This window comes from Saimiri boliviensis, chromosome 4 (assembly GCF_048565385.1).
Source record: "Saimiri boliviensis isolate mSaiBol1 chromosome 4, mSaiBol1.pri, whole genome shotgun sequence".
Taxonomy (NCBI): domain Eukaryota; kingdom Metazoa; phylum Chordata; class Mammalia; order Primates; family Cebidae; genus Saimiri; species Saimiri boliviensis.
The window spans coordinates 18,189,178-18,210,137 of NC_133452.1; the positions used below are offsets into that span (position 1 = coordinate 18,189,178).

The following is a 20,960-nucleotide window of genomic DNA, read 5'->3' on the forward strand; positions in this document are numbered from 1 at the left end:
GCAACAGAGCGAGACTGTGTCTCAAAATAAATAAATTAATTAATTAATTAATTAGAAACAAAATCTCTTATTAGTAACTCCAAGTTCTCAAAGGCACCAATTAATTAGAAATTTATACTATTTTATGAACTATAATTTATCTTTTATGATGTATAAGGAAAAATATTGTCCACATCACTTAATGAAATTGCCTAAAGTGATGCAGCCATTCTTTTAAGTCATTGCACTTAAGACAAAAGTTCATATTATAAACATAATCCAGCCACCTACTCTTGGGTGATAATTTAGACACTCTCTACTCATTCACTCTACTTCAGAAGCCACATGGATCAGAGAAAGATGGTGCTTATTTGAATAAAATTTAAAATCCATATACTCTTTCTCAAAGAAAATAGAACAAGTCCTTATTACAGAAAGAAATTGTAATTTAATAATTAAGTTGTTTTTTCTTTTGTTCCTTAATTTCTTAGCAACTGAAAAACTAAAATGTCTTTTTATTTCCACTGAAGGAAAATGGAAATATGAGGAAAATAATAGGAGTGCTTTCCCCACTGTATTCTTTTCTTAAATATGGCATATCTTTTGCAAAAAAAAAAAAAATCAAATCTGCTCTCTAATTCACACAAGTGGAAAATTAACAGAGTGTCCACAACAAGTTTTGCTAAGTAGATGGTAGATTTATGAACTAGATTATCCTTGCATGTTATTATTTTTCAGCCAAAAAGCCAGGCAAGCAGGTTACAGGATAACCTATATAGTGCTGAAATACTATAGTATATATCTTTAAATTAGCAGCCTACGTCTAAAAGTATACATTTCTCTGAATGAGTATCAGAGACATGGGCCATTCTCTTTAACAGGATATAAAGCTGCTGACAGCAGTTCTCTATGGAGAAGAGAGAAATTTGGCAGAATTAGGCCATAAACCACCATTGTAAGAACAGTGTCAACACATAATTTTGAGGACTAGTTGGTGCCTTTTGAAAATGTGCCCATTAAAACCTATCTATAATTTTTATGGAAAATTATTACCACTGATAAATGAAGCTTTCTAATGGAATTGTTGATGAGCTTAACAACTATATGTGGGCACAAACTCTACTACTTTAATGGAAATAGTTGATCGCATGACCAGGACTGAACCACTTAGTAGGGAAATTGGAAATTTAATTTCAATCAGATGAACAAAAAATGAAGAAGAATGCTTGAAGTGGTAGCATAAAAAACACCGGCGATTAAAAACGTTTGGAACCTTTGATTACCCTTCAAAGGCATTTGTTGCCATGGTTTTTCAAGACCTCTGAAAGCTTCAGCTGTGTCCACAAAAGCTGCCAAGAAATTGGGGTTCTATACTGATTTTATTTGTCAGAGGCATTTTGTCTTAATTATCTCCAAGATAAAGCTTACTTGGCCAAAGGGAGAGGAAAAAAAGAACTACTGTCATTTCACAGGTTGAAAGGCTATGATTTTACTCTTCTGAGCTCTTCTTCAAACGCATGCATGCATGTGTGCACAAACACATCTAAGTTTCCTAGCACTGCATTAACCATTAACAGGTACTTTACGCTGGTAATGGGGTTGCCATTCTTACATTGAATGAGGTTTTCAGGTCTTGACTTCCACGGTGTGTCTTTCTATATCTCTGATGAGAACCAGGAGCCAAACACCTAGTAAATTTACCAGTCCCTGGGGGCAATGCCATTCTTTTAAAAATTTTCATTGCAAAGACTTTCATTTGAAAATTACATGATAGGCCGGGCGCGGTGGCTCAAGCCTGTAATCCCAGCACTTTGGGAGGCCGAGGCGGGTGGATCACGAGGTCGAGAGATCGAGACCATCCTGGTCAACATGGTGAAACCCCGTCTCTACTAAAAATACAAAAAATTAGCTGGGCATGGTGGTGTGTGCCTGTAATCCCAGCTACTCAGGAGGCTGAGGCAGGAGAATTGCCTGAACCCAGGAGGCGGAGGTTGCGGTGAGCTGAGATCGCGCCATTGCACTCCAGCCTGGGTAACAAGAGTGAAACTCCGTCTCAAAAAAAAAAAAAAAAAAAAAAAAAAAAAAAGAAAATTACATGATAGGCCGGGCATGGTGGTTCATGCCTATAATCCCTGCACTTTGGGAGGCCGAGGCAGGTGGATTATGAAGTCAAGACCAACAGATCAAGATCATCCTGGCCAACATGGTGAAATCCTGTCTCTACTAAAAATACAAAAATTAGTTGGGCGTGGTGGCACATGCCTGTAGTTCCAGCTACTTGGGAGGCTGAGGCAGGAGAATCGCTCGAACCGGGGAGGCAGAGGTTGCATTGAGCCAAGATAGTGCCCCTACATGCCAGCCTGGGTGACAGAGTGAGATTCTGTCTCAAATAAAAAAAGAAAAAAAATTACATGATAGTTTATGTGTACACACTAAAACTCTGCTGCCCTCAGCCTCCATCATCATTTCTGTTGCATAGTAGATATGTTAACACATGATGGAGAGTAAAAAAAAAAAAAGAAATAAAAATAAGGGAAGGATTAGGCAAGCTCTGGGTCAGAAAAAGGACTCCCATGGTACAAATCATTTGCAAAAAATATATAACTGATTGGTTCTTGTTTGGACATCATAAAAATGCTTATATGTGTTTCTGCTGTTTATTATTTGTACAGCTTAACGTGCTGGCAGCAGCATATTCTTTTTTAAATTGTAAGCTTCCAGAGAGGTACATTTGGCCTTGTAGGACTAATTTATGATTTTCCTGTTTAGAAGGACCTTGCAAATACACTTTTGTTAATAAGAATGTTTCTTACAAGGTTTGGTAAGATTCGGAAAACACTTATATTATTATGAAAATCAAGAGGAAGGTTTTAGAGTTGCTTCTCCATTATTAATTATGTGCAACCTTCAAGAAGTATTCAGACCATTCTTTTCATCAAGTTTCTTTAAAATTAATTGAGGAAATTAATTCAAATCCCCACCCCTGGAATATCTGCAGAAAGCTGATGCTGTTTCTGTGGCGGCTGGATAATTCCATCTGGACATCCAGCTATCATCTCAAATGCAGCGTGTCTAGAATTGGACTTATCCTACCCCCTGATGACTGACCTTCCTTTTGATTTCCACATCATTCATTTCTCAGTTCATTCAGTCTATTTCTGAACCTCTTTAACTCCTTTCTCTCCTGGGTAACCCATATTTAATCATCTTCAAGCAAGGTATATCTTTTCATTATGATGTCATTTATTCTATTCCCCTTTTTTCCATTTCACGAATGCCAAAATGTCCAGATTTTTAGTACATCTAAGCTAGTTGAATATCAGCCAAATTCGTCTTCAAGCTTTGATTCCTTCCCTTGTCTTGTATCTCTTGTATGCCTCTGGCAGATTCATCTGCATTCAAGACTCTTTCATCATACCTCTCCCATAGTGAAAAAGTATAATGCTTTTCTGTTTACTAAAGCCCACAAACTGATCCTAATTTTCTATTTATTCTTTTATTTATTCATTGAGTGACTCTGAGGATATTGGGTGATTCCCTTTGAGGAGTTCACAGTCAATATGGGAAGGAATATGGACAATTAAATATATGCAATACAATGGAATAAACTAATATCGAGGTCCCAGGAGGGAGAGAACTTCTGCATTATCTTCAGAGGTTTCACCACAGTCACTTTTGATTAGGATTATAATTTTTACAGGTAAATCTGGAAATAAATTCCCAGCAAAGAAATGGAGCCATCATATTTGTAGAAGGACAGGTAATTCAGTGTGTCTGGAGTGCCTATTTCAAAAGTAGAAACGGTGACTTTAAAATGACTAGAAAGTTAGGCTAGAGCAAGATTGTGGAAGTCCTTGAACACTTGTTTAAGGATCATTCCATGGACTGTGGAAGTCATTAAAGGATCCTCTACAGGGTATTTGACATGATCAGTGATTTGCTTTATGACCACTAGTAGAGTGTCAATGTGCAGACTCTTTGACAAAAAGGAAAAAGAAATAAGCAAACGGCTTAGATGAAGGAAAAGGCAAATGGAAACAATAAATTATTGCAAGCATCCTGGTGAAAGGTAATGCAGCTAACTCAGCAATGGTAAGTGGATGAAAATGCATTTAAGAGATAGACTCAACAGAACGATGCGAGAGCTCTGGAAACGTCAGAGGCAGAGACTGCAATGTGAAACAATGGAAATAATGAACTCCCCAGGTTGAAGTAAGGATGCCAGAGGGAGTGGTGAGGGAACTGACACACACAGCAGGCAGCCAAGGGGCTGGTAGCAGAGGGAAACACAGGGAGTCACTGAGAAATCAGTCTGGGGAAGGAGCCAGGTTTTGGAGATATTGGTACAGTTGTGACACTTTAGGCCCCAAATATTATATTATTATATTAGTTTTCCTAGGCAATAGCGATCTTTAGCATTCCTTACTTTATAGATGTTTCTCTCCTCTCTCCTCTCTGTTTCTCTCTCTCTCTCTCTCTCTCTCTCTCTCTCTCTCTCTCTCTCTCTCTCTCTCTCTTTCTCTCTTTCTCCCCCCACCCCCCCCAATAGGGCATTCTCTTTTTCTGTGTCTGTGTATTCTTCTTCTAAGGATACAAGTCACATTAGATTAAGGACCCATATACTGGAGTACATACTGGAAGTATACTGTAGTTTACACCACAGTATAACTTCATCTTAATTACACCTGCAATGATATTATTTCCAAAAAAGATCACATTCTGAAGCACTGAGGGTTACGGCTTCAACATATCTTTCTGGGAGACACAATTCAGCCTGTACCAGATATATATGTGATTCCATCAGCAACTGGGTGGAAAAAGAAGGATGAAGATGAAAAAGAAGCAGAGATTGAAGACAAGACCCTGCGGAATGTCCACTTCAGAGTGCTGAAAAGCAAAAAAAAAAAAAAAGGGAGAGAACAATAAGCCCTGGGTTCTCCCAAGGCTGACTTACTCAATTTCTTAATACTATTTCACATTTCTGGAATTCTCTTCTAAACTACCATTTATCTGCATGCTTATATCAAATGTACCACTTACATCAACACTTCTCTTATCAGCCTAACCCAGTGATATTTATTCCTTCTCTACGAGCCTCCAGCAGTGTTTATCTATCATGATTTTGACCCTTCGTCATATTCAACTATTTAGTAGGAATGTATCAAACATGAATAAATGTACTGGAGCTATAGCAACAAACAATGCTGACCCAGAAGTCAGCGGTCACTGAGTTTACATCCAAGTTTGGGTGTACAGACAATAATCAAATTAATAAATAGGAAAACTTCATAAAAATTTGAGAGCTGTAAAGAGAAATAAGAGTAGGATTACTCATGGAAGCGGGAGAAGTTCTCTCTGAGAAAGTAACTTTGGGCAGAGTCTGAATGACAAGAAACCAGCCAAGTAAAGGTCTGGGTATTCCAAGCAAAGGGAAAAAGGAAACCACATGTGTTGAGATCATGAGAAAGGAACATGTTGGTGTGTTCGGGGAATTGCAAAAAAATAAAAATTAAAAAAAAAGGCCAGTATGCCTGGAGTATAGTGAATGGGGGAGAAGGAACCAGGAGTGAGAATATGTTGAATGTTTTCATCTGCAGAACGAAACTTTTTCTCTTGAGAATAAGATCTACACTGAGAGTTACAAACTTAAGACCACAGTATCTGATTAATATATCTAAAAGATCCCTCCTGCTGTTACCTAGAAACTGAACTGTAGAAGAGCAAGTATGGAAATAAAGAGACCAAAGGGTTAGGATCTCAGTTATATCTCTGAAAATATAAAATAGTCAGGAGATGGGAGAGCAGCCTCTACCTCTACCCCATTCTCTAACCTTTTCCAGATACAGGTGCATACATCAAGCCAGAAGGTGACCGGACACAAATGAGACAATAAATGTAAGAACTAATTCGTCTTGAGTGAACAAGAGTGAGTCCCCAAGCCCAAAAGAACTAAGATCTCTTTTAACAGAGTCCTACAAAGCAGATGAAGACAGCTAAATGGGCGTGAGTTCTTTAGCAACTTTTTAAGTTCCTGCTGACCAGCAGCAGCTGTTAAAGGAGCTATCCAGGGTGCTGGACTGTATCACCCTGAAGCTTTCTAAGGCCAGATGGATCATGCTCTGTTAAACTTGTAGGATCTAAGGTCCCCACTGCATTGACCCACAACCAGACTCTACCCTGATACCATGTCTTCCTGATCAAAGATAACATGTAAGTCAATACCTTCCTGGGGCATGTTTGTCTGATTGAATGATGAGCAGCTTCTGTTGGCATCTTACAGAAAGAATATAAAATAGCAACATAGCTAGTGGAGTATAGGTAGGCCTAGGCCTCCTCTGTGCCACATGACCTTCTGAAATAATAATGAAAGAGAAGCAATGAGCTCAGTGGAGTCCTTTTTCCTTGAAATTATATTCAAAGGTAGTATCTGGCTGCTGAAGCTGCAACCAGATCTGCTTACATAACATCCCAGAGTCTCTGTCTAAAAAGCATCTTAAGGAACACTACCTCTATGCCTTCAATGATTAATAAATTCATAAAATATCCAATTTCACCCCTTCTGATTTAAATAGCATCCTTCACTTTGCTTTTTAAAAAGAATGTGTTTCACTGGAGGCCATTACTCAATCTCTTAAGTAATCAAGTTTGTACACTAAGTAGTGGATGAAAATTTGTATGCTTTCAAGCCAAACACTTTACCTCTTCAACCAAAACACTTAGAACACGAGAATAATCTGACGTACACTCATTTCTAGCTCTCTTCTTAAGTAACAAAGAAAACAGGGAGAGCTGCTGCATCTTCAGAACTTCCCACCTACGTGTCAGACCCTTCACCATCCTTAAATGTGTTTGAGGGGCAGTGTGATTTATAAAGAGTCACAGACAATTTCAGCAAAAACTTTTTAGTTCCAAGTTATCAAGACTATGATGAGAAAGCAGAACTAGAAGCCCTTAAACTTGCTCTGGTAATTTCCTTTTATACACACACACAAACAAATCAAATACAGGGAAACACCTTTAAAGTAAAGAGGAAATCAATTACTTAGTTTTTACACAGCCTAGGATTAAATCCATGGCCCAGAAATGTCTTTGTTGAACAGTACATTAATTTGTTTCATTTTTATGCACAGAATTCCCTGCACTCTGCCTTTCCTCCTGGTCTTCACTTGTGGACTCACTCACATGGCTGGACATGTATTCCCTCCTTCTTCATCATGCTTCCTTGACACATCCTCCAGACTTAATCAGGAAACCTCTGAGAGCCAGACTCAACCAACAGCAGGACTGAGTGAAGTTTGGATCTTCCAAACTATGAGATGCTGCCTTCACCTCTATCTTGGCACTGTCATCAAATTGTGGGTTTATTGCTCTGTTGCCCCTTTACCTCACAAGTTCTGTGAGGGTAGGGACCAGGTTTCTCTATCATTGCATTTCCAGGGTTTTGCACAGGGCTTTGTTAGTAAAGATAATCAATAACTAAATGAATGAATGAAGAATAAGTGAATAATTTTAAGGTTCTTCCCTAAATCTTTTTTTTTTTTTTTTTTGAGACGGAGTTTCACTCTTGTTACCTGGGCTGGAGTGCAATGGTGCCATCTCAGCTCACCGCAACCTCCGCCTCCTGTGTTCAGGCAATTCTCCTGCCTCAGCCTCCTGAGTAGCTGGGATTACAGGCACGCACCACCATGCCCAGCTAATTTCTTTGTATTTTTAGTAGAGACGGGGTTTCACCATGTTTACCAGGATGGTCTTGATCTCTTGACCTCGGGTTCCACCCGCCTTGGCCTCCCAAAGTGCTGGGATTACAGGCTTGAGCCACTGCACCCGGCCTCTTCCCTAAATCTTAAAGTTAATAACTCTGCCTTGTTTCTAGGTTTCTCCAGAACTTTGGACTCAATACTCATCCCATTTTAAAAACCTAAAATCAGTAACTTCACACTATGATACATAACAAGTTTCTGACACCAAGTGGGAACTACATTTTTAAACGCTACAGTTTTGATGTAATTCTACTAGCTGGTCTGCATATATAAGATTGATAGTTTATATCGAAGAGTAAGCAGAATTTTTTCAGAACATTTGAACTTGAGATAATGCCATACCAATGAACTATCTCACGTTGTATTCATTGTTTTTTATAAATATATTCTTCTTCTGTTTTTTTCTGTTCTTAATGCTTAATGACAATACTCAATATTATGGGATTTTATACAATCGTATCCTAAACACTGAACAAAAATTATGCAAAAAATTTGTGAGAATATTGCCACTGTTTCTTGGAGGAAGATCATTTCCACTTTCAATCTTAATAATTTTACATTCATAACTGATATTTTCATTCCTTATGTTCCTCTGTTGTTTTCCTTATCTTTTTCATACAGGTAGCACTTTATCAATACTGACTTACTTTCTGATTGTATCATGAGAACAAGTACATTTACTTCCCCAAATACATTTCCTAAATAAATTCTAAATTTTGTGAGATTATGGATTATGTCTTACACTTTTTCTTTTTATTTCTCTCAGAACATCTAATCAGGTATAGAGTAAGTTCTCAGTAAAATGTGAATAATCAAAACTTTAGGTTTAAAAACTCTCTTTTCCCTTTTTATAAATAATGGTATTTACTATCAGATAAATAAACATTAAAACAGGTAACAGTAAATTATGGCCCACAGGCCAGGGCTAATTTGTTACCTATCAAAAAACTCTATTTTATTAAAATAAAGTTCTGTTAGCACATAATCACTTCCATGTGTTTACAGGGTCTCCTTACAGGCTACAATCCAGTTAAGTAGCTGCAACAGAGACTGAATTACCTGGAAAGTCTAAAATATTATTATCTGGCCCTTTACAGAAACACTTTTCAATGACCGCTCCAAATCATTTGTACTGATGAGAAAACAGTCTAAGATCAATCTATCCAATTGTGTAGTTAAATCTATCTACTAACCATACCTCTGTCAATGCTCTTTCGTTGACAGCTTAAATGCTTGGTGAAAACAATATATTTTAGATTATATAAAATCAAATAAACAATAAAACCACAAATTAAGAGAGTTGTCAAAAGACCTCTAAGGGCCTATATTAACCTAAATCAAAATATAAATGTCATTTTTCTGAATTAAAATAGGATCATCTAATAAAATTAAATAGCCTGTGTGCATATATATATTTATTTACATGTTTAGCAGATGAATAATAAATATATTAACCTACATTTAGAATTTACACACACACACACACACACACACACACACACACAGAGAGAGATTACTATTGACAATGTCATTAATTTTATAAAAATACCAACAAAAAAATCCATGTCTTACAGCAGAGTTGTAAAAGATGTTAAAAGCAACGTGTCAAAGAAAATGCTTTTAAAATGGACCATGTTGACCTTACATGCTACTCAATTAAGATATGAACAGCTTTAAAAAAAAAATTCTCACTGGCAATGGAAGGAAAAATAAATAGTATGTACCATTCCCCAGCTTTCGTCTCATATCAGGGCAGGAAAGAGCTATCACCGAAAGTCTATGAGAATCATTTCTTCAATCAGTGGTTATTAACTTAGCAGATTCTGGTTTTCAACAAGTTACTTAAATCTGGATTTTTGTAGAAGGAATCACATGAAGACTCCTTCAGAAATATTCTCAGTATTTATATACTAACCTTCACTTAAGCTGAAAAGGTAAAGAATAAGAAGAGAGAACAATGCCCCACACTTAAGATAAAAAATGAATTCAGTTAGCCTAAATTGCTGTCAGATCTCTCTGTTCCTGTCAGATAAAGGATATTTACCACAGGTATCTTAGATAGTAAAAATGATTAGTGTTTCCTCAGGGTATCTTATTATAATACAACAATAGAGACACTTCTGAAGTAGAAATAAAGTATAGCTGGCAGTATATTAGCTACGATTGGTAAACTATAGACAAGAAAAGATGGAGGTAGGCAGGAAAATGTAATGCTATAGGAAGATACTAATAAGTGTTTGGTAAAGATGATACATCCCCCATTACGAGACATCAGCCACTGAGTCAGCTCATAGCAAAATGTCCTGTCATCCATTGAGACAAGAAAGAGATGGAAGAGAGGAAGAGGAGAACAAGCTAAACTAGAAAAAAAAGAGAATATTTCCCTGGACAAGGCCAGAATACAGAGATAATTATGCATGGACAATGAACAGCATACACCAGATCATACAGGCAAAGTGGTCTACCAAACATGAATGTCCATCTGCTATCCTCCAATCAGGGCATATACACATTTATTTTTTCCTTAGAGATTCAGCTAGTGGCATTCCTCTGTAGAGTTGCTCAAGACTGTTTGAGTCTTGCCAAAGAAAGGAAGCAGAATTACTCAGCCTCAGCTGCCCTGGCACATGTCAACTCCTCCTCCTGAGATCCTGTCTCTTCTCCACATTTCCACCAAAGATACTAGCGGCACCTACTAGGTATTCATGTTTTGGACAAATGGCTGATTCTATGTCTTCCTTCCTCAGTCGCTTTGGCTCTTAGGATCTGCTCGTAGGATCAAAAATAGAAGTCGTTTTCAACACACTATTACCTTGAATACTTCTCTTGAAGAAGGCCTTGCAGCCCTCACAGGACCAGACTCCATAATGGTAGCCTGAAGCATAGTCATTGCACACTGCACAGTAGCGAGTCTCCTTGGCAGATTCCATAGCCATACTTCCCTTGTCATTGGTACTGGCCAATCTCTCTCTGCCACCCTGGCGTCGATTATCTGAATTTGGCCTGGGGGGAAAAAAACAGTAAAACCATTAACATTAGAAAAGCAAAACATGCACTCTCTGGGAGTTGCAGCAGATCCACTTTATCCTGACATTTTGAAATAATGAATCATAATGTAAGCTAATCTTTCATTACCTCTTGCCGTCTGTTGCAGCAAAAGGTGTTGCCTATTATATTAACCTTGAGGGGAAATTGTTTATTGCAAACTTGATTTAAAAACACACTACCTGCACCAGAATATATTACCCAGAAAAATGGCAAAATGAAATTAGCTGGTTTCTAATAAACTTAATGTTTTTGCAGGAATTTACAGTTATTTCAGAACCATTTAGGGACCAATGCTCACTCCAACTCTAGATCACGCACGGGGTCTTTAGGAAACAGACAAAGTGTAAAATGGCTGGGACATTTGGAACTCAGGCAAACTGATGAGCCACACAGAGCACATGTCAAAAAAATAACCATTCAATTTTTTATGTCATTGCCACATAACCCTGGATATCAGTTTTCATAACTTAATCTGTAATTTGAAAATACTGTTCTTCAATATTCAAAACTCCTTTTTAGGAACACATAGAGACTGAGCACAGTGGTTCATGCCTAGAATCTCAGCACTTTGGGAGGCCGAAGCAGGAGAATTGCTTAAGGCCTAGAGTTTGAGACCAGCCTACACAATATAGCAAGACTCCATCTCTATAAAAGTGCTTTTTAAAAAAATAGCTGAGAACTATAGTTCTAGCTACTTCAAGGCTAAGATGGAAGGATCACTTGAACCCAGGATGTAAAGGCTACAGTAGGCTATGATCATGCCACTGCACTCCAAACTATGTGACACAGAGAAACAATCAGAGGAACACAGGAAAAAAATATGTAGAAAGAGAGACAATCAAAGGAACATAGAAAGGGAACTGAAAATGAACAGTAAGGAAATTCTACAAAAACCAAGAAAATAAGGAAATAAAATGCTTTAAGAAAAAAAACTAAAAAGAAGTGTAGAAAGAGAGATAATAAGAGGAAAACAGAAAAGAAACTGAAAATGAACAGTAAGAAAATTCTAGGAAAACCAAAAACATAAGGAAGTAAAATGCTTTAAGAAAGTGAAAGCTTTATGGAGAGAATGATCAATAATGCCAAATGGGGCAGAGACATTCAATAAAGCAAAGGCTGGTTAAGTGAATTTAGATCTGACAAAGCAGACTCTTGGCAAGGAGTTTCCATAGACAGGCATAGGCAGAAGCCAAAATCTAACAGATAGAAAGTAAGGAGATGAAAATGAGGAAAGGCCATTCCTTTGAGAACTTGGAGGAGAGTAGGAGAAGATACAGCTAAGGTGGCAGCTAAAGAATGTAAGACCCAAGTAAATGAATTGTTTAGAATGAAGAGACTTGAGACGGCCTCATGTAGACTGAAGGGAATGGGCCAGTAGAGAAGAAACGTTGAAAATGCAAAGAAGAGGATAAAAGAATAAAGCCAAGAAGGAAACTAGAGCAGCTGGGATTAAAAACATAGGTAAAAGAAATTGCCTCAATGAAGACACCTTGAAGAAGACTGGAAGGAAGAAGGTAAGGAAAGTAGAGAAGGATGAGTTTGCCTCTCTCACCTGACCAGGCATAGCAGTAGATGTCATGTCAGCCCAAGACTTGCCAGGCATGTGCAATCAAATAAAGGTGGGATAAGAGCCCAGCACAGTGCCTGGTGTATAGCTGGTACTCCATAATATATTTAAAGGAATGGAGAGAGTGTTCGAAGTTGTATAAGAAAGACAGGTAGGCAGATATTGAAAATATAGATGAAGTGAAGCTTCCTATGAAATTTTCAAAAGAATCAAAATCCTAAGATGAGCTAAAGTCAACTGATGATAGCAGATCCAGGGTCTCTTGGCAAAGGAAAGCTCATGCTTACTGCTTCCATTCCCCACCCAAATACCCAGACCATACTCACTTTCGCTGGTCCTCCCCTTCACAAGGCCTGTCTTTCCTTTTAGCCCAAATTGTATAACCTTTCCCTGCCTCCTCACTCATTATGATGGTTCACAATTTTGTGGTAGTGGTTCTCAAACTACATTTGCCATAATATTCATAAAATATTGGCTCCTTGGGTTGAATATGTCTGACTTTGCCAATATTTTCCATTCTAAATAACTTAGTTCTGAGGTTGGCAGCCTCAAATAGGAATTCTTTATTTTTTAATGTTCTTTAGAGAGCACTGGCTTGCAGTTTTCAATTCTAGTTCATATTCTGTTACCCATTTCTTTCCATTTCACCACTATACCGTTAAACCTGCCCCCATCAACCTCAAATCTTTTTATTGTTTGTTTACTAATATCTTATGCATGATTCAAGTCACTAGGAAACAGCTATGAATATTTAACTGTAGAAGCTTAGTGCCTTTGGAGGTGGCAGTAAATATTTAGCAAGTATAAAATTGACAGATTCAATGTATTATAAGCCTTATTAATTGTTGTATCTAGCTCAGTGCCCAGCACATAGCAGGCATTCAATACAAGTTTGTTGAATGAATGAGGGAACCAGTGAGTGAACAGAATATGCATGGCCAGAAGTTGCAATGTGTCAAGTATCTACCCACGCATCCCTACATAATAAAATACTATTTATTTTTTAAATTGTGGTAAGATATACATAACACAAAATTTACCATCAGAACCATGTTTAAGTGTTCATCTGTTTCAGTAGTGTTAGATATACTCGCATCGTTATGCAACCAATCTTTAGAACATTTTCATTCCACAAAACTGAAACTCTATACCCATTAAACACTCCATACCCGTTAAACAGTAGTTTCCCATTTTCTCCTTCCCCAACCCCCTAGCGGCCACCATTCTACTTTTGTTCTCCGTGAATTTGATATTTCTAGATACCTCATTAAGTGGAGCCCTACAGTATTTCTTCTTTTGTGTCTGGCATATTTCACTTAGGATAATGTCCTGAATGTCCATGGTGTGACTAACATTCCATTGTCTGTATATACTACACAGATGATTTATCCATTCATCCATCTATAGACCTCTGGATTGCTACTACCTTTTGGCTATTGTGAATAAGGCAGCTATAATATGGGTATACAAATATTTCTTCAAGACCCAAATTTTTCATTCTTTTAGATATACACCCAGAAGTAGAATTACTGGACCATATGAAAATTCTATTTTGATTTTTTGAGAAATCATCAGTGTTTTCTACAGTGGCTGCACCATTTTGCATTTTCATCAACAAGGCACAAGGTTTCTATTTTTTCTGTATCCTCTCTGACATTTACTCTTTTCTTTTTTTAATATGGTAGCCATCCTAATGAGTGTGAGGGAAATATTGCATTTTTATGTCACCTTTTGCAAGAAAGCCTCTCTTACCTAATCCCCATAAATTTGAAATAACATCCCTGTTCTGAACTCTCTAGCAGAATTTTTTACTTCTCTTCTGCTACTTACGATTATATCCTTCAATTGATTAATTCTCATTTCTGTTACTATCTACAAAGTTCCTTGTTGTCTTACTCATCTTTAAAATGCCATATGCTTAAGAGTATAGTGCCTCATCTGGAATAGGGACTCAACAATATTGATATCAAATAAATGAATCAATGACTGAATCAATGAATTTATAGTTTTCACAATATAAATCGAATATGTAAATTTTTTATAAATATTGGTAAAAGATTTAATAGTGAGAGCCCATTTTCCTCAGAAATAGCAAAGAGGTATGCTGTTAGCAAAATGCCATTCATTTACATTTTATCTCTAAGATGATCCCCAGATTGCTGAACATCAACTGCAGACTTTGGGCATACAAATAGAAGGCATCTAAAGAAGTCAGGGAAACCATATAGACTGTATTCACTACCCATAAAACAACTTTTTTAGCCAACTTAGAAATCCATGTATAAGCATTGTCACTTATCATTTTGGCTCAGACTTACTCTATAAAGATTCAAAATATTCTCAAAGAAAAAGAAGAAGACTATAAACTAGATCAAGCTAAAAGGCAACTAGGACCTTCATCTGGGCTGCAAGACCCTGTGGCACATCGAAATAATATTCATGTTGAGTATCCATCAGACTATGTCTGTTAACATAACTTCCTCTAGACAGAGAGCCATGTCCTCAGAATACAAACTAATGCAGTCCCACCATGGGCAGCAGGAAGGAATAGACTAGGAGGTGTCCATGTTTGGACTCAAACCTGGCTATAAGGGTGGGTCAGGCACCAACCTGGGCTTCTCTGAGTACCTATGGCTAGATTAGTCCCAGAAGATGGGACTAGGAACAGGCCCCCACCTCATCTCTTCCTGCTGCTCTCTACCTGGCCACGGCCCACTGCACCTGTTGAAGACCTGGCATTTCTAGCTTCACAGCCCTTTAGTAGAAAGTGCCTATACCATGTCTAAGTCCATCCTTCTTCTTCTCCTTCAGCCTCAAAGGCCCTTTGTTTTTCCTTGTTATCATAGTACCAAAATGAATGTCTCTTGCTGGACACAGGGGCACATGCATGCAGTCCCAGCTACAACAGGAGGCTGGGGCAGGAGAACCTCTTGAGCCCAGGTGTTCAAGGATGCAGTGAGCTATGATTGTACAACTGCATTCCAGTCTGGGAGACAGAGACCCTGTCGCTAAAAAATATGTGAAATATATTTTTTAAATTTATTTAAAAGACTCTTATTTTCTTTCTTTAAAAGACTCAAAATGTTTCAGGGTCTGTCTTCCTAAGGGGAGACCTCACAAATCTTAACCTTTATTATAAGTGAAGTTTCATCTGTTTCTTTAGCAAAATTACTAAGATACCTCTTTTTTTGTAACATTCTTATCTTTTTCTCATTTAATTGTCACCAAACCTTTACTGTTTCTCATCTTGTAACTCTATATCCACTAAATACTTCATGCCCTTTAAACAGTAATTCCCCATTTTCTCCTTCCCCAACCCCCTAATACTCAGATAGGCACTTTCGCTTAATACTCAGATAGGAAGTTGACTGGTTTACCAAGCAACACATTAAGACATTACATATCCTTCAACCTAACAGATGCCTGTAAAGATTCTCCAGAAAGAAGTAGAGCTGAAGCTCAAATGAGAAATGAATGCATCAACAACAATGCATTGCAACCATGAAGCAACCAGCGTGACTAAGGAACAAAAGAACAACAGAGAAAAGGATGTCCAGAAGCATGAGAGACCATATTAAAAAGACACAATATCACTGCATCTATGGAAACAGGAAACTTAACTGCCTTGATCTAGTTCTATTTTCATTATATCAATTGACTACTAAATATTTCCAAGTACTGATATTACATATTCAACATAATTAAGAGGGATGTCTGAAGGTATTCATATTGGGTCCAGAAGTAGACTCTCTTGGACCAAGTAAAAACAGAGCATTATAAAAACTATTGGCCAATAAAATTTTCATTAATCAAGGAAAAGTTTAAAGCTCAGTGTAATCAAATACTGTTGTTTTTCCAACCATAAATAATGATACCAGCTATCCAAAAGGATTATTCTCCTGATTATCCAAGCAGTTTTAAAAATTTAAGAGGCCTTGGTTTTTAAAGGAAATACTTTTGTAAAGCCAAACTAAAAGAACCAACAGATGTCCACTCCCTAGAAACATGGTTTAATTCAGTTCTAGTGTAATAACTTCACAAGGCTTCCTCCCCAAATCAAGTCCCCAAAGCTATGGGCATTCAAAATTTCCTATACTTATTTTTCATGGCATTTACCACAATTTCCAATCCTATATTTGGGTGATTATTGACAAGTATATGTTGCCCTAGTAAACAGTAAACTCCAAGAAGGCAAGAATCATGTATCATTTGCTCCCAATTTTAATAAACAGACAGTAGGTCCTTGATATGGTTTGACTGTGTCCCCACCTAAATCTCATGTTGAATTGCAGCTCCCATAATTCCCATGTGTCCTAGAAGAGACCTGGTGGGAGGTAATCGAATCATGGTGGCAGGTTTTTTCCTGTGCTGTTCTCATGATAGTGCATAAGTTTCACGAGATCTGATGGTTTTATAAAGGGCAGTTCCCCTGCACACGATATCTAGCTTGCCACCATGGAAGACGTGACTTTGCTCCTCCTTTGCTTTCCACCATGACTGTGAGGCCTCCCCAGCTATGTAGAACTGTGAGTCCATTAAATCTCTTTTTTTTTTTTTTATAAATTACCCAGTCTTGGGTATGTCTTTATTAGCAGCATTAGAAAAGACTAACAGAGTCCTTAATAAATATTTGCTAAATGTACCTCCTACATCTAACCCATTACCAAATTTCATCAATTATTTCTTCAAAACACTCTGCCTATTGTTCTTTGAATTCCTTGTTTTTTCAATTGCTTTTGAGAGATCAGTGATACTCTACATCTGAATTACTAGAATTACTCTCCTGCCTCCAATCACTCCTCAAACTCATCCTGCAAGTCACTGCCCAAAGAACTGTCATAAAGTACAACATTCTTCTTTGAATACCTTGTCATTTTATGTATCTGTGACCACTGCCTTTTGTTGAATCATAAACCTGTTTGAGAATATAACAAAAACACTGAAACTATCTTTTCCAGAAAATACACATAAAACTCTCAAACTTCTGCCTATATTCTGAGAGTGATAAACCAGGAAACTCAAGTCTTTTTTAAAAATCATCATTATATAGAATTAAGTCCAAATTACTGAATTCCTTGCACCAATTAGTACTGGTCTTTTTGTAGCTCCCTAAGCAAAATGTTATCAAATTTACCTCTGAGAAATTGTTCACGTTACACTCGCCCACATATTCATTGATTCCTGTCACCTACACATATTTCATCTCTCCTGGAAAACCAAGCTCTAGTTCCACACAATTTATACAACCTATCCTAAGTATTACAGCTTACAGGGGTTCAACTTTGCATCTTAGGTCGCGTAATACCTTCCCTACATCTCATGACATCTAGTTAGACAATAGCGTCTACTTCTGGCAACCACTCTACTTCCATTTCCTTTGCAGCATTTTCTTTCTCCAGCAGGCTCCTAAACACCAGTGTTCCTCAGGGCTCTGCCTTCACCCCTCTGCCATTCTCAGGTAATATTTGCTTTTTGTTGAATCTCAGCCACATCCAACTGCCTTCCCACACCCCTCCCCTGGACTTCAGACCTATATGCTAAATACCCACGCTGCACCTCTACATAAACAAAGAAACCTCAAACTCAATGCATGCAAAACTAAAATAAATATCTTTCCCAGAAAGCCTGCTCCTACTCCTGCACTCTAATTTTTGCCCTACGTTCCACCAGAGGTATTCCAGCATCTTGTTCCCTGTGCCTAGAGCATTCTTCCTCTCTTCTGAAAAATTTGTTTATCCTCCTGTTCTCAGCTTAAATTTCATTTCCTCTAGGGAGCTTTGCTGGCTCCTGGGGTTAGGTTACAGATCCCAAACTCTCCCTGTTGTAGCAGAGATCTTTTCACTCCCTAACTCAAAGCCTTCAGCAGCTTCCCACCACATAAGGGATAAAGCTCAAGTCCTTCTGTAGCTTGGAAGGTCCACCATGACCTTCACCTTCATCTGCACCTTCACCCTCGTCTCCTCACACTCCTTCCCTTGCTCCCTAGGTTCCAGGTGCTACAACAGCTACTCCACAAACATATCCAGGACCTCCCTTTCTCAGTGCCTTCTCCCTGCCTGGCTTTCTCATGCAGTTCTAAACGAGTCTATTACTTTCCAACCTCATACACTGGTTTGTTTTCTTTATGGCACACACCGTTCCCCAATGTCAAGCCAAGCCAGATTTTAATGTGTTTACTTATTGTCTGTCTTCCCCAGTGAAATGTAAGCTTCATTTCCTCCAGCACCTTGAGGAGAGCTTGGCATAGAAATAATTGTTGAATTAACAAGTGCATAAATAAAGGATTGATGCAATGGGCAAATCCATCGCAGTGCTCTTCTCTGCCTTACCTATATTATACCATAACCTCCACAGTGGCAGGGATTGTGGTGACCTCACTTTCATGGTCTCCCAGCTTATTCTTAGTGTCTGATACACAGTTGTATGATTAATAAATATTTGCTATCTAAGTGAGAGTATGAGCACGGTGAGTTCTCTGCCAATCCTCCCAACTCCATGCCTGCCGCACCCCCGCATTGCAAACCTGTCCTCCCACACTGCAGCAAGAGCCACGCAGGGTTCTACCATGCAAAATGGACCCCTACTCACAGCCCTTCATGTCTCCTCCATGGCCACCCTAAGGTTTCAGAATCTTCTTTAGATGATGGGCCCCAGAAAAGTAGCTTTAGCTTTAGTTACAGACTCACAGATTTCACTTATAATCTTAGGACATTCACAGGTCTCTTGAAGTCCATGAATGCCCCACCCAAAAGACTTCAGAGTAAGACCCAGTGGCCTACAGGATAAATGCAGCCTCCTTAGCATCAGCCCACTGTGACCGGGCCGCTGTCTGCCTCCCCAGCCCTACTCTTCTCTGTGATGGTTAATTTTATGTGTCACCCTTCCCTGACCGAGTTAATACATCTCTTGCCTTCACCCACACTCCTTTCTGTGTTGGTCAAAAGGCAAAAACCTCCTGAGTGAAAATTACCCCTTCTCAGGTAGCAGCCAAAAAGAAAGTTAATTATTTCTCAAAAGAATTTGCATATGCCCCTAAAACATCATGTATAGAACTATTCCAGCGTCCTTCTCATCATCATATAACTATATGGCCACTGTGCATCTCCAGAAAAGAGATCCTATTGTAGTCATCTTTGCTTCTCAGTTTCCACCATGATACTAACAATAGCAGCCATTCAACAGATGGTTGTGGAATGACTAAAATTCTGTTTTCCATATTGTATGCCTTGCCTTCCCAACTAAGCTTTTCAAGAGTATGGATACTGTATTATAAGTATTATATAACACCCACACATGGAGAAACATAAAGCACCTGGAATCGCATTTTTCAGACAGGAAATACCCAGTAAATACCTAATGAATAAATTAATCAACAGAGAATTAAGAACAATTTTGCAAGAAGCATAGCTGAGACTGTTGCTCTGACAGAAGAACGTATTCAGGTAATGAGAAGCCAGTTAGTGATGCTTGTATGTGTGCCAACACCCAAGTCCATCTGAATATGGTCTCTTGTTTTCCTCTCTCTGCTTTAAATATCAGTATGGATGGACAGAAGCTGGAGGCGGTTTGTGTCTGTGACCAGAACATACCTCCTGGGTATTTCTAATTGCTATGCAATTTTGTATTTATTTATTTTTGTATCTATTTATTTTCCACAAAAGTAAATGTATGTTCTTAAAAAGAATTGATGAGAAGGACTCTACCTAAAATGATGGAGTCTGGGGAGGAAAATCCTGATTCTCCTTTTTAGAAAAGCTCAAGGTAAATGAGTCCTGGGCCAGGTTTGAGCAATGCCCTAAACCATGTGGTAGGTGTGTTCTGGGGTAGGCAGGTTAAAAACTGTTTCCTGCCTGACAAAATAAGTCCTCCCAACTTTTTACAAGTTACTTTAGCTCCTTTATACTGTTTATCTGAAAACTTAATATATCTGTCTCTTATCTCATATTATCCATTTAGTAATACAATATTTATTTAATTTTATTTGTAATCATTGTGTCTTTTAGTTAATAAGCCAAGGCAGGTAAGGCTTGTCCCTAAAAAGTACAGAAGAAAATTTCTCCCAAAAAATGACTGGCAATATTTGCAGTTCAGAGAAGCTCCACAAAATTATCTAGGGAATGGCTGCTATTTCAGCTTCTGCACAAAGATAGACCACAACTTAGAATTCTGGAAAACCCAGCATGACCCTTGGTCTAATAAAGTAAAAGGGGCTGGCCAAGCAGGTGAGCAGAATTTCACACAAAACTGATGGTTGTGGCAGGCACTATTTTAAGTGTCTTACATGGATTAACTCATTTAACCCTTGAAAGTACTCTAAGCAGTGCTATTACAACACCAGTTGTTTTAGAAATAGTAACCAAGGTAACCAAGGCACAGAGGGATTAGGCCACTCACCAAAGTTGTACAGTCAGAAAACAGTGAGTCAAAGACCCAGGAAGTCTGACCCCACAGCACAGGCAACCAGAAAAGAGTAGGATCCTCAGGAGCCTACCCAAAGGGCTCACAAACCAAAGGTAAAGTATTTCACACCTGGAAACAAAGTCATTACCTCTGATCTCATCCTTAAACCCAGAAATACTAAATCCCATTAGAAATCAACTGCAATT

General features: G+C 38.2%; 1 protein-coding gene across 7 annotated transcripts in view; it reads right to left on the reverse strand.

Moving 5' to 3' along the window:
• Positions 1-20,960, reverse strand: part of ESR1 (estrogen receptor 1) — a 441,625-nt gene that overhangs the window by 239,829 nt on the left and 180,836 nt on the right. For 6 of the 7 annotated variants that reach the window (XM_074397268.1, XM_074397267.1, XM_074397266.1 and 3 more), the window contains one exon: positions 10,546-10,742. In XM_074397268.1, the coding sequence (XP_074253369.1) occupies positions 10,546-10,742 (197 nt within the window). The remainder of the gene's footprint in view (positions 1-10,545; positions 10,743-20,960) is intronic. The other variant, XM_039467830.2, reaches the window with a different exon arrangement.